A 15,173-nucleotide genomic window follows, 5' to 3' on the forward strand; every position below is an offset into this window, starting at 1 on the left:
TGGGCACTGGATAAATAAATTTTTTGTTGTGTGTGCCAACTGTTAAATTTCAGAGTTTGCTTTAGCAATCATTAACTAATGCTTCAGTGATTAACTCAGATGCCCTCTTTCTTTTTTAAAGAAAACCATTTCAAAAGTTATTTTAGACCCAGAAATCAAGAGGTGTTTGCCTTAAGCAAGTCTGACCTGATAGTTCTTGCTGAATGTTTTATGTTGCTCTTTCCTCTTGTTTGCATTTCTCATGAATGATACTTTTTAGTGAAAGAACACTTAATGTAGAATAACTAACTAGGGTATAAGAAATTTTAAAGGTTTTCATTGACATAAAGTAGTAAAAAAGAAATGCTCTGACAAATTCTCTTGCTACCATTAATTCAGCTATCTTTATACTCTTTGTTTCTCTGATGTAGCTAAACTGTAAGTTGAAGAAGATACCAATGTGGTAAACAGAGTAGCTTCTTTCTTTTGTTGTATGTCCGAGCTGAACTTTGTCTTTCGAATGCGGTTTTCACCCAGTGATCCAGGGGAAGGAAGGCTTCTGGTTCCAAGACAGTGAATAATCTCTGGTCTTGAGCCAGACGACACAGGTCACTTATTTTCCTGCCTCCCTGCTACTCATGTGGATAATGCTAGCCCGATCCATGGGATTCATTAAGGATAGTGAAAACCTTGAAAATGTTTGTGCACTATATGTATTTTAAGCTTATTACTACCACCTACTAGATAGAATGTAAAAATTTTAATCACTTAATGCAGCGATTTTCAGCCTTTTTTATCTATGGCATACATAAACTAATTTTAAAATTTCACAGCATGCCAAAAATATATTTGTTGCCAATCTGACAAAAGTATAATTTTGATTGATTTATAAAAATATTAATAATAATAATTATCTAACCTTTTTTTGCTCCAAAGTGACTTTTTTTTTAACAAATCAGGTGCCTATAGTTGTGTATAAGGATTTTTGGTACCAAGAATTAACCAATCAGATGCTACCTTATTATGCACTGTGACCAATAAGATGCAACTCTGTTACATGACTTACATTTATGATTCAAGATGGGGCATGCATACTGGCTGGCTATTGTGTTGTTGGTGTCATTCTTTTATTTGACAATCTAAGGGAAAAGAGGTCATTCAGTGCTTCTAAATAGTGAGGTATTACATTAAAGATTTTTAATCTTTAGTTTTAAAGATTCTTGTGACACATCAGTTGACAATCACTGGCTTAAGGTGACTAGAACTTTAGTAAAATACATTTATGGCCCTACTGGGTCTTCCTTTTTGGCTTTGTTTTATTTTGTTTTGATTTCCCTTCCTAAAGGTGAGGCAGTAGAAATTTACAGAATGCCCCTTATTTTATCACTTATCACAGCTGGCAACTAGTAGTGATATTTAATCCAATCCAACAACTGCAGGCTGGGTTGAATAAATTCCAAGTGGAATTAAGTCACAGAGATTCCTAAATTTTCCTTACACTTGAAATCATTTTTTTAAAAAATGCGAGCTAATCAGAATCTTGTTGCTGTAATTGGAATCAGTTCATTTGGCTAGCTACTTGATCTCAGAAGTTTCTTGTTTCTTAGATGAAAAACATCCTTGCAGTTATGTTTATGCTAGTAGCAGCTTAACAAAAATCAGTATTTTTCTTTATTTTTGCTCACTGTGGCCTCATTTGAAATTTCTATGATTCTACATTGTACTGATTATGAATAATAAATTACAAATAAAAAGTTCTTAAAAAGAAAATCTGGCTTTTAAAAAAAGTGGTGCCGTACTTCCTTTTAATGCCTTTGTCCTCCAGCTTGTAGTCACTCAGACTTCCCACCTCTGTCCAAAGCCAGGAGTTACACTGTCGCTTTGTTTTAATTCTTACATAAAAGATAGTACATATCTTGGCTAGGCTGTCTATTTCAAAAGATAATATATAGGTTTTTTCACACTAAGAGGCAGAAAATATGCGTTTGCATTAAGTATATGTCTTCCTTAGTGTGGATACTGTTATAAAAATGTCCACCGTCTCATCCTGGCATTACTACTCATTTGACGGAATCCTGGGAGCTCCTGGATAGTAGAGCTAAAGAACTGTGACAGGAAGAAGCTGCGTGGGGAAAGGTAAGAGTTCTATGTATTGTTTGGCTTGATTACAGACTCCTTACCATGTCAGACTCTTGTGATCCTTTCTGAATACTGGGTATCACCAGTTCACTAGGAGAGTCTGAGATGATTGGTACTTGCTGGGTGATGAAGGTTTGGTCTTGAAGCTTGCTTTCGTCCCTGCAATAATGACAGAGTAAAAGACCTGCCAGCAACTGTGGTTCGGAACAAGAGACTCGTCAGGTTAGTCTCACTCAGTTCTAGCACGTCTAACATGTCCATAAGAACCGTGGTGATCAAGCTCAGATTCATTGCTTTGTCGAGAGAGACCTTACCCCAGTTCCTCTGTTTCTCCATCGTCTAGGACAACATAGTCTGGAACTGGGGGCCTGGAGCTCTGGCTGTGTTTCCTGTGGTGGGTAAAAGTGAACAGTGAGGAAGTGTCTCCTTGTACCCCTACTTCAGCTGTACTCTAAAAGTGCTAAATGAATGCTTCCATTGATGGGCTTCTTGTTTTGAAAAATGATTTTTCACACACACATGGGGGCAGTATAATGTTAAGGCAAGTTAACATGAACTTGTGCCCTCTTAAAGCTGAGGTATGTTGAACTTAAATAATGGAAGTATTTATGGAGATGATCATGATGACGATACATAACAGCTATTAATGGTGATGAGCAAGGGTAAACCAAAGTACTCACCTCCCTGCAAAAAAAAACATGGCCAGAAAAATTCTCTTGTCACAGAAAGAACCTCAACACAAAACGGTTACCCAATGGAAAGACAGTGTGAAAATTTGTCCTATACTTTGGAAGGTCTAGTTAAAGAACAGGAAATAAACATCACTTCAGTATTTTCTAAAATTATTTTTAGATAGGAAGGGAGGGAGAAGCAGAGAGAGAAACATCTATGTGAGAGAGAAACATCAATTGGTTACCTCTCATATCACCCTGACCAGGGACCAAATCTGCAACCCAGGCGTGTGCCCTAACTAGGAATTGAACCAAGAATGCAGACAGCGACCTTTTGTTTTGTGCAGGATAAAATCCAACTAACTAAGCCATACTGGTCAGGGCTAATCCATTATTTTAATTTGAAAGTGAGCTTGGTTGGAGTATCATCCTGTATACCCAAAAGGTTGCAGGTTTGATCCTGGGTCAGGACACATACCTAGGTTGGATGTTCGATCCCCAGTTGGGGCATATAGGGAGGGCAACCAATTGATGTTTTTCATTCCCTTCCTCTCTCTCTTGAATCAACTAAAAAAACTCCCTCAGGTGAGGATTAAAAATTTTAAAGTATAGTAGACTGATTTGCCAGCAGATAAAGACACATGCCTTCAATAGGTGCACACGAAAGCAGCATAAACCTATTCAAAACCTGGCTATCCTGCCCCTGGCCAGGTAGCTCAGTTGGTTAGCTCATTGTCCCCATGCACCAAGGTTACAGGTTTGATCCCTGGGCAGAGCATGTAGAAGAAGCAAGTGATGAATGCATAAATAAGTGGAACAACAAATTAAGGTTTCTCTCTCCAAAATTAAAAAAAAAGATTCAAAATCTGTATGGATTTTTGTTTTTCCAAACAATACAGTATGGATCTTGAGGCCTGGAACTCTGGCTGTAGTCTCTGGGGTACAGAAAAGTCAACTCACAATGAGACAGTCAGTCAGTATACCTTCACTTTTTGGGAGTGCTACCAGGGACATAAAAGCCATTTCAAAGTCCTCCGTCTTCTATTTATCCTATACTTTAAACTCCTATCTTTTGGTTGTGCTCTTCTTTGTTCTGCTGTTCATTAATTGTGGTTATTCCTAAAGGTTCTAGCCTCAGCCCTTTACTTACCTTCATCCACTTTCCTGAACTCAACTACCAGTTTTCATTAAACATGCTCAAATCTCCCCCCCAATCTACAAAACAATATCATCTGTACTCCAATCACTATTTACAAATGCCTTAATTATTTTTCGCTTCAATATATTACCATCTTCTCCAATTTGACAATGAAAATACTACTCTCTATTTCTTGTGCCCGGAATGTGTTTTTCTCCCCTTTTGTTTCTGTTTACCTTTTAGTGGTCAGCTCAGGCTTTAATTTCCTCAGAAACGAGAAATCAGGAAATCAGGCCTCCCCAGGTCTGATTCCCCTGATCTAGCCTCTCATAACACTCCTTTGAGCCTATGTCATAATTGTACTTCTGTATATATCCATGGGCTGATTGGACTACTGGTTTTCTTCCCATGTAAATCTGGAGCTCCCTGATACTGGGCCCTCAGTAAACAGCACCACTCAATATGCATAGGTTAAGTGACTGGATGGATGGGTTAAACAAGAATTAAATATTTCCCTCACACTGGCTCTCCAGATTTTTTTTCATTTGCCTTTCATACCACCATTCTTTTGGTTCTTAGTTAAAAAATTTACACTTAGTTGTCTTTATCCCTTTTGCCCTTTATCACCAAGCTCTGTTTCTCCTTCCTGTCTCCACTTACCCCTTTTTCCTGACTGCTCCTGCACTTGCCTCAACCCCTCACCACCACCCGAGTCATGAAGCAGCTTCCGCTGGTCCCCCACCTCTACTTTTGTGCTCCAACCCAGTGTACTTGTCACTGTTAGGTTCAGGATAGCTCTGAGAACAATGACCTGTGAGCCCTTCTGGTCAGATGGAGAGTATGGCTTGTATTCCTTCAAGGCAGAGAAGAAAAATATGCTACACTTCTCTAGAGCCTCACTAGCATAAATGCAGGCTTTTTGGCATGGTTTTTAAAGTTCATCATAATTTAATCTACAGATTAACCCTTATTTCTAATTACTAGTTACTCTAGCATTATCAAGTTTCCTCAAGCTAGGCAACTTTTTCTCAATGTTCCCTAAATGTCCGATACCCATTCCTGTCTCTGGGCTTTTGCTTATGTTGTCTACCGTGCCCTTTGCCTGATGTGCCCTCCCCCCATCTGGCCACTACCCCGCTCTCCTACAAGGCACCCCACAGAGTGATACTCTTTCTGTCTTCCTGACTGAAGTCTTCCCTCACTACTGTAGCCCTAGTCAGAACTCTAATTACACTTTATTTATTTTTTAAGAATTTATTTAGTTTTAGAGAGGGGGAGGAAGAAAGAAAGAGGGAGAGAGAAACATCAATCAATTGCCTCCCGACTGCCCCCAGCTGGGGACAGGTCCCTCAACCCAGGCATTTGCCTTGGGTAGGAATTGAACCGGTGACCTGTCAGTTTGCAGGCTGGTGCTCAGCCAACTGAGCAACACCAGCCAGAGCTTCAATTACACTTTATTGCATCACCTTTTCCCCCCTTGTTATGTTTGGTTTTGTTTGTGCAACCAGATTGTAAACTCTGGGGCAATGTCTTTTTTTTCTAAGATTTAAATTTATTTTTAGAGAGAGGGGAAAGGAGAGAAACATCGATGTGTGAGAGATTCATTGTTGGGTTGCCTCTTGCAGGTCCCCTGACCCAAAACCCAGGCATGTGGCCTGAGTGGGAATTGAACTAGCGTCCTTTTGGTTCACAGGCCAGCACTCAATCCATTGAGCCATACCAGCTAGGGCTCTTAACTCTTTTGAATCCCCAGAGTACCTAACATAGTGCCAAGTATGTAATAAGCAATTAGTAAGTGATTCATTTATTTTACCCACTTTAGAGTTCTTACCACATTTATAGTTACTGATAAAACACAGTGGATAAAGTGAAATAATTCATGTAGAAGAATTATTTTAAATATCTGTGGATTTTTGTTTTCCTTTCTAGGGCTTATTCTTATTATTAGAGATGCTCTTGATTAATAATCAGCTTAAAAATATTTTCTTTTCTTTGCTGACTAATAAAATCTTAACAATTGTTACACTTCTCTTCAGTTACCACCCATTTAGTGGAGCAATGTTGTACCTTCTTAGCAAGCATTACCTTAAATACCTAAAATTAATCTCTTTTCTACCTCCTTTAATTCTTTTTTTTAAAAGATTTTATTTATTTATCTTTAGAGAGGAAGGGAAGGAGATAAGGAGAGAAATATCAATGTATGGTTGCTTCTCACATGTCCCCTGCTGGGAACCGGCCTGCAACCCAAGCATGTGCCCTGACTGGGAATCAAACCCCGATCGTGTGGTTCGCAGGCCCTCGCTCAATTCACTGAGCTACACCAGCCAGGGCTCTACCTCCTTTAATTCTAATTCATCTTTCATTTCCATGCTCATTCATTTCTTTATCTCTGTGGGTTGCATAGCTAAGCAGTATGACCCTTTTACATTTGGGGTTTTTTCCTAATCCTTTAATTCTAAGTGAGAATAAGTTCATCGTTCCATTTTTAAGGTTGATAATAACTTGGTATTTCACTACAGATAGAGGGATTTACCTAGGAACAAAACCATTCATTTTTGCAAAGAGCAACCGTAAGACTTTCTCCTTCTGCTCCCAAGTCAGATCTTCAATGTTCACATTTCCTTGAATATCTGTCCTGAAGAATTTCAAAGGAAAAAAAGTAAAAAGGAAAAACATGATCAATGTAAGTATCTCTTCTTTTTTAAAAATATAAAATATGTAAATATGAGAAAACAAAAATTCCAAACCACAACTGAATAATAAGAGCTTTCCAAATGTAATGACTACAAAGGAAACTGTGTCTATTACAAAGTCATAAAGTTGAAAAAAATATCAATATGCTAGCCAACCTGAAATGTTATGTAGTCATTAAGATGAAAATAAAAACTGTAACATGAAAAAATGTGTTCTCAAATATCAAGAAAATAAACAAAATAGAAAGTTGTAATGTGATGTAACTTTATGTGGATATATACATAAAGATAAAAGGAATAAGAAAAAACTTGTTGGGTGAGATTATTGATAAATTCCTTTTAACATTCCTTTTTGTATTAGATATTTTCCTATGAAGAGAGAATAACCAAAGATAAATTTAGAAAATAACATGTAACTTAACTAGTCTGTTTACTTACCTCCAAATCAGCCTGCAGCCAGGCATTCTAGGCAGGTCTTTATCTGTACTATAATTTTCCCTGAAGATTTATAGCCTACTTGCTATTTACAAAAGCAGGCTGACATATAGATAGAGCATTGATGTTGTATAATGTAAGAAATGCTTTGCGTATAGGGCACTGATGTTAGTTTTCTTTAAAAAGAGATGGTTTTGCCCTATCACCATACACTTCCACTGTCCTCCTCTAACTCTAACCTTCCTCTTAAGCATGTGGTGTGTGTAGTATTTTAAACGCCATTTCTGCCCTGCTGGTAGAGGCCATAGGAAACTGAGGTTAAGGTGACAAGTTGCTCAGTAGCAAAAGTGTCACACATAAGGCAGAATAGGAAAAGTCCCATTTCTGCAATAATAATGTGGAGAATCAGTTTACGAACCTTTCTCTGAAAACTTATATACCACTTAGTATACAATAGACAAACAATGTAAAAGAAATTGCCTTATGTTTGATAGGGACTCAACTTGATGTTAAATACAAGGAAATTATAGGGCCTCTCGGTAATAGAGTGTTATTACAGACTTCTGAATATGGAAAGAAGGTTAAAAAATTATACATGGTATGGACATTTTTGAAGAAGAGTCATTGTCCAGAAGCCATTAACCATGTCCAACCTTCCCAGAAGCTATATTATTTAGAAGGACATACAAATTAGTCTGTCAAAATAATGTAAAGCAGAAATCCCCTTTTTTATCCTCACCCAACGACATGCTTATTGATTTTGGAGAGAAGGGAAGGGAGGAAGAGGGTGAAACACCTATGTGTGCAGGGACCAAACCTACAACCTAGACATGTGCCCTGACTGGGAATCAAACCCTCAATCCTTTGGTTTAGGGGATGATTCTCCAATCAACTGAACCACACTGGCCAGGGCAGGATGCACTCTTAATAAGACGTTCAGGACATGGTAACTGGGAGTCCTTTTAAGTTTCTTGAGTTAAGGCATCTAAAGAACATAGTTTCACTGGGATATAAAACATAATTTTAAGAATAATCTTTAAAATGCACCGTAATTTCATACATGGTTTATAGGGGGAGGTGTGCTCTAACAGATAGAATTGCTGAGGAAACGATTAATCACTGTATGTAGTACACAACTGTCTCCAGCATTCTGCTGCCTTTATCATATTGGCAGTAGGTCTCCAGAGTGTATTTCAAAATTTGTGGGGACTTTTGGTTAATACAATAATGGGGTCACTACTGAGTATCCTCCAATCCATGGAACAGGTCTATATAAGAAAGAATTGCTGGCCAAGATGGAGGCATAGGTGGAAACACTGTGCCTTCTCCCACAACCAAGTTTCAATACAACAAAAGTTTTAGAGAACTAAGACACACCCAGAGACCAGAAAACGGAATTATACAGAAGTCTGACAGCTACGAACCGTTCAATGGGGATGGTAAGAGAGGTAGAGCCAGCAGCGGAGCTGGGTCGGGCAGGACAGACCTAGGAGCGCAGGCAGCCCAGAACTAGTCAGGGTGCAGGGCAGACTGACCAAGGTCGCACATTCGCGCACAGTGAGACAGACCACGCAAGCCCCAGGGGGCGAACCCAGTGGTGGAGGGCTGACAGCGGTGGCACACTCACGTGCAGTGGAACGAAACGCGTGGGCCTGGTGATGGTGGTGGCTGCGGTCCCGGTGGGGGTCGCGGCAGCAGGTGGCAGAGGGAAGCCATTGTCCCTCTTTGACCCCGCCCCCACATACAACGTTACAACCCAGCGACTGAGTTGCCCTGCTCTGATGAAAACCTAGGGCTCCAATCCTGCTACTTAACAGGCACGAACAGCCCAAAAGATGGTGCAAGAAGAACTCAAAGTCCCAGAGCCAATAACTCTAAGCGACCAACAGATTGCCAGCCTCTCAGAAGCCCAATTTAAGACACTATTTATCAGGATGCTCACAGAATTGGTAGACTACAGTCACAAATTAGAGGAACATATGAAGGCTAAACTAATTGAAATGAAGGGAGATGTCCAGGAAACCAATAGTGATGGAAAGGAAACTGGGACTCAAATCAATGGAATGGACCAGAAGGAAGAACGAAACATCCCACCAGAAAGGAATGAAGAAATGAGAATTCAAAAAAATGAGGAGAGGCTTAGGAACCTCCAGGACATCTTTAAACGTTCCAACATCCGGATTATAGGGGTACCAGAAGGGGGAAAGAAACAGCCACGAGTGGAAAACGTATTTGAACAAATAATAAAGGAGAACTTCCCCAGTCTGGCAAAGGAAATAGACTTCCAGGAAATCCAGGAAGCTCAGAGAGTGCCAAAGAAGTTGGACCCAAGAAGGAACACACCAAGGCACATCATAATTACATTAGCCAAGACTAAAATGAAGGAGAGAATCCTAGAAGCAGCAAGGGATAAGGGGACAGTCACCTACAAAGGAGTACCCATCAGACTGTCAGCGGATTTCTCAAAAGAGACCTTACAGGCAAGAAGGGGCTGGAAAGAAGTATTCCAAGTCATGAAATCCAAAGACCTACAGCCAAGATTGCTTTATCCAGCAAAACTTTCATTTAGAATGGAAGGACAGATAAAGTGCTTCTCAGATAAGGTCAAGTTCAAGGAGTTCATCATCACCAAGCCCTTATTATATGAAATGCTAAAGGGACTTATATAAGAAAAAGAAGATGAAAAATATGAACAGTGAAAGGACAGCAAACACACAGTTATTAACAACCACACCTAAAACAAAAGCAAACCAAGAGGACAGCTAGATCAGGAGTGGAACCATAGAAATGAAGAACACATGGAGGGTTAGCAACAGGGGAGTGGGAGGAGGAGAAGGGGGGAGAAGGCACAGAAGATAGCATAGATGGTAGGTAGAAAATAGATAGGGGGGAGGGCGAGCATAGTGGGGGAAATATAGAATCTAAAGAAATTGAGACACGTGGTTATAAACTAAGGGGGGGAGAATAGTGGGGGAGGGAGTGTGCGGGTGGAGGGGAATGAAGGGGGGGAATAGAACAACTGTAATGGTATAATCAATAAAATATATTTAAAAAAAGAAAGAATTGCTACAACTAATTGTTAAATTGATTTTTAAACTATATGTTTAGACATTATGACCTGTGAATTTCATCTCAGAACAGTAAAGGAAACATGACAAAATATTTATAAAAGTATGTTTACCAAAAATGTTTAACCCGAATCTAATCAAACCTTTATAACTAGTTTATAGGAAACAAAATAAAAGAGCATATCGAAAGATAGCACAGCCCTGGCGGGGTGGCTCAGCTGGTGGGAACATTGTTTCATACACCAAAAGGTTGTGGGTTGATTCCTGGTCAGGGCACACACCTAGGTGGTGGGTTTGGTCCCCCGTTGGGGCACATGTGGGAGGCAACTGATTGATGCTCCTCTCTCACATCAGTGTCTCTTTCTCTCTCCCTTTATCTCCTTTCTCTCCCTAAAATCAATAAAAGATATCCTTGGGTGAGGACTGGAAAAAGATACTATGATGACATTTTACATGACAAGTAATCTAGTCTCCAACAATTCACTATTATGAAGAAAAGAGGGCATCCACTAAGAATATTTGTTAACCCCTATAAACTATACTAAGTATAGGGGCTAAAAAGATAAGTAAGTCAGCCCTGGCTGGTGTGGCTCAGTGGCTCTGAACCAAAGGGTCACCAGTTTGATTCCCAGTCAGGGCACATGCCTGGGTTGTGGGCCAGGTCTTCAGTATGGGGTGTGTGAGAGGCAACCACACATTGATATTTCTCTATTTGCTTTCTCTTTCTCTTCCCCTCTCTCTGAAAATAAATAAATAAATAATCTTTTTAAAAAAAATGAGTAAATCAGTTCCTGTCCTCAAGTCATTTACTAAGTAATGTACTCAATACTTAGATATTATTAAACTGAACTTTTCAGGGTTCTTATTTATCTAAAGGGCATTAAAATAGCACAAAAGATAAAATATTAAAGTATTAATAGTACCATTTATTGGCCTCCATAAGATCCTGATTCACACTATTGGTGCTGTGCTCTCTGCCATCAAATGTTCGAATTTTGGGATATTCTGTTCTTCCTGCAAATGCCTCTCGCATTTTTAAATTGAAAGCAGCTTTTGCTACCTGCTTATAATGTTTCCTGCTATATACGATCTGCTGCTTCACCTGGTGTAGAGCATCTAAAAAGAACCTTTCCACTTCTGTTCTCTCATCCAGTATGTTCTTGGCCAACCTCTTCACTCTATTCATTTCCCTGTCCTTCATCTGAAGAAGTTGCTGCAACTTGTAAATTTCAGCCTGATCAGCTTGGTTATCTACTATTGCCTGTTGCTGCAGTTTCAGAACTTCAGTCTCAAACTCCTTGGTCATACAGGTCAGAGCAGTCTCCAAGCTTAACACCTTCTTCTGAAGGGTTTGGATTTGTGATCTCTGCTGGGTGAGTTGCATAATCTTTTCCTTAACCAACAGATCACTGATCTCCTAAAAACAGAAAGATGACAGAGATGAGAGATGTTTTTCTTTAGTCAATTTCAGAAGTTAAAAGTTCCTCACTAATTTCCACGTCTTCATGAGGTTTGAGTCTGATGCCAGGTCGAGATGGTGCTATTTTGGAATTTTGTATACAAAGAATGAAAAGCATACTAGGGTCCTTGTCTAGACTTGTGAGGAGCACTGATTTCTGCTGATTAAGAAGCCTTCCTTCTCCTAAAATTCTGAAAGGTTAAATATTTTATATTATCAAAATGGTAATTCTAAAATCAATCAGACTATACAGTAAAAACAATAATTTAACAACTATATACTGGAAATTCTGGCAGTCTACTGGTTGCCTATCCCAGGTCTATTTTCCCTTTTCTCCTGAGTAATAGAAACCCAATTTTTTCCAGGATGGCAGCAAGCACAGTTGAAAATTCCGTCTCCCTTATGGTTCAGCATAGCTGTGAAGGTTCTGGTCAATGAGGTGTAAGTAGAAGGACTTCTAAATTAGGGAGGGGCATATATTTTTCTTTCTTGTGCTTCCTTCTTGCTGTTTGAATAACAGAGCTGCTGCTGTGGGCCACGAGGTAACTTTGAGGATATAAACCACATGTTGCAGAATGGAGTTAAGGAACCCGAACCTCCACTGCCTTTGTGGCACCATTACTCCAGTGCTGGAGTGTTTACCTCCAGACTTCCTCCAGGTGAGAGATGAGAGATTAAACCCTATGTGATGGTGCCACTGTCATCGGGGCTGTTACAGCTGTTCCTAAGTGACTCAGGAACCAACTCTAAGCAAAGCAAAATGAATACTCTCAAGTGGTAGATGATAGGAGTCATATTTATGTTTCTGATACGTTCTTTATAATGCCAAGTCTAATGCTTCGTAGTCAGTCAGTAATTAATCTTTTCAGATAAGAAAGGAACATCATCCAGACAGAAGAAAAATGGTCCTTTGTCCTTATGTATATTATACTCAATGCTTAGTATTTACCAACCCAATCCTTTAAAAAAGATAGGAAACAAAATCTAGATGAGAATAGAAACCTTTTGTTGTAAAAGGGAAGTCTGAGACTCTAGCAGCTTGTCAGCATTTTTTTGTAAAGCATCAGCTTCCTTCAGGTGGCATTCAAGAGCTTTCTGGAGATAAACATTCTCTTTAAAAACAGCTTTTCCAGCGTTGCTCAATTGCCTGAAATGGAGACACACAAGATCTCAAAGTGGAGGCCTAAGTTTTACTTGTTACCAAACTGCAGCAACAATTGCTTTATGCTCCAACAGTAACGACAAAGACAGCCCTGCCAGGCTGCTGTTATTAACCTCATTTTTAGCAAAAGAAATTTAGTTTCAAAAAAGTTAAGGAATCTTCCTACAGTCAATTGGTATAGTGCTGAGAACCAGTGTACCTTCAAAGCCCACGTTCTTACTCTCGCACCGTGCTGCCATGGCAAGGGTGGAGGGCAAAGGGCTGGAGACACAAAGTCTCTTTGTAGGAACAGTGAAGGAAAATAAGCCAGAAAATTTGAAGACAGCAAATCAGAGAGAAGTGGGAAGACAACATGACAAGAACAAAACAGACCTGCAAAGAGGTAAGAGAGGCCGTGAGAAAGAAAGAAAGAGAAAGGGAGCAGTCTCCTACACGACAGCTTCATGATGGGCTCTCTCTGCCAGCATTATAATCTTTTTTTCAGCTTCCTGTTCCAGTCGGCACTAAAAAAGAGGATAGGCTGTTTTAATACAGAATTATATTTCTAACAACAAATTTTACACATCAAAAAGTTAACTGTTTAATAATGTCAAATAAGACAGTCCTATCCACATGACCCGATGTGAAGTACTCCAACTATTGATGGAGAAGCCAGCAAAGAGAGGAGTGTGAACACAGGAACCTCGCTGTACCTCCCAATTTCCCTAAGAAAGAAAGAATATGACTCAAACAGGGAGAAAAAACCCACATCAGTATGGCAAAGCAGAGCTGGGAGGAATTTCTGCTAAATACAATGAGGAGCATCATTATTTATAAGAGTGAGGACAGTCATCATTTATTCATTCAACAAATTCCTATGCAGCAACGATGGTGTGCCAGGCTTTTTAAACACTGGAGATTCTGTGGTGAACAAAAGAGCTAGGGCCCCTATTCTCATGGAGATTGTATTCTAGGATGGACTCCAAACAATGATAATAATCAAAATGCACTTCATGTGCACCAGAGTGACCTCTCCAATCCCACCTCCGCTATATAATGAGGTACACGCAGCTTTAATTCCACCAGAGAAACACCCAGCTGAGGGGGATATATCCTAAAGCATTGGTAAAATGACAATTCCACTTGAGGATTTCAAGAATCTTAAATGGGGGAGGGGAGGGAGGACTAGACATTGATATAACTAAAATATTGGATTGGCTAAAAAGTCCTTTTAGTTTTTTCTGTAAAATAAAAGACACATTTTTCATTTTCACCAATAACTTTATTGATTTGGATATTATGACTATGTTGGCTCTCTCCTGTGTGGTACAATGTTGGTTGTTCTCAATTAATGTCTTGATTTGATTGCTTTCAACTGCAACTAATCTTTCAATATTTAACTAATCTTTGCCACCATGGAGCTTGTCCAGCAAGAAATCTACAGCAACTTTGAAAACCCCTTTTTGATACATTCGATCAGTCACAGCATCTTCTCCATATACTGCACAAATCATTTTTTGTGTTTCTGTTGCATTTTTACCTTTCTTGAAATAATAAAGCATAATATGCTGAAAATGTGTATTTTCCTCCATTTTCGATATTAAAATGGCTACACAAAAATTCACTATTTTTTAAAGGTATGGCAACATTTTTAAAAAGATTTTATTTATTTGTCTTTAGAGAGGAAGAGAAGGAGAGAAATATCAATGTATGGTTGCCTCTCGTGAGTCCCCTGCTGGGAACTGGCCTGCAACCCCGGCATGTGCCCCGACTGGGAATTGAACCGCAACCGTATGGTTCACAGGCCTGAGCTCAATCCACTGAGCTACACCAGCCAGGGCTAAAAATTCACCAATTTTTATAAGCTTTAAAAAAAATGCACACTGATGACAGCTGTCACAATACAATCTAACAAAATTGGTTCAAATGGAGTTACAGACAACTAAGTGCTACTAGAGCCACTGTATGGAAAAAACCAAATGAACTTTTTGGCCAACCCAATAGGGTTTTTTCCCCATTTTTTATTCTACTATGATAACAATCTTCTAATAAGATACCAAATGGAGGGTTGATATGTCTCAAAATATATGCAAATACTTATGTTGTTCTAGTAAACCAAAGAGTCCTTTTTTTAAATCCTCACCTGAGGACACACCTACTGATTGTAGAGAGAGGGGGAGGGAGGGAGAGAAACATGGATACTGAACCCACACCCTAGGCATGTGCGCTGACTAGGAATAGAACCTGCGACCCTTTGGTTTATAAGAAAAAACCAACCAACTGAGCCACATTTGCCAGGGCAAACAAAAGAGTTCTTAATCAACCTTAATTTCATACCTTTTCTTTAAAAAACTTGTTTTCCAGTCTTCTAAGAGTCTCCTGATGTTTCCGTTCTGTGCTTCTTAAATTCTCCTTCAGCTAAAATTAAAATTAAAAATAGAAAAAACTAA

General features: G+C 39.3%; 1 protein-coding gene across 1 annotated transcript in view; it reads right to left on the reverse strand.

Annotated features, from left to right (window-relative positions):
• The window catches only part of BBOF1 (basal body orientation factor 1), a 35,144-nt gene that overhangs the window by 3,869 nt on the left and 16,102 nt on the right, over positions 1–15,173 (reverse strand). The window contains exons 5-11 of the mRNA XM_037031394.1: positions 15,061–15,141; positions 13,177–13,247; positions 12,585–12,729; positions 11,047–11,540; positions 6,461–6,562; positions 2,433–2,507; positions 2,160–2,277 (exon numbers count right to left, since the gene is read on the reverse strand). Of these exons, the coding sequence (XP_036887289.1) occupies positions 2,160–2,277; positions 2,433–2,507; positions 6,461–6,562; positions 11,047–11,540; positions 12,585–12,729; positions 13,177–13,247; positions 15,061–15,141 (1,086 nt within the window). The remainder of the gene's footprint in view (positions 1–2,159; positions 2,278–2,432; positions 2,508–6,460; positions 6,563–11,046; positions 11,541–12,584; positions 12,730–13,176; positions 13,248–15,060; positions 15,142–15,173) is intronic.

Source organism: Sturnira hondurensis, unplaced genomic scaffold (assembly GCF_014824575.4).
Source record: "Sturnira hondurensis isolate 20B ecotype Veracruz unplaced genomic scaffold, ASM1482457v3 Scaffold0021143, whole genome shotgun sequence".
Lineage (NCBI taxonomy): Eukaryota > Metazoa > Chordata > Mammalia > Chiroptera > Phyllostomidae > Sturnira > Sturnira hondurensis.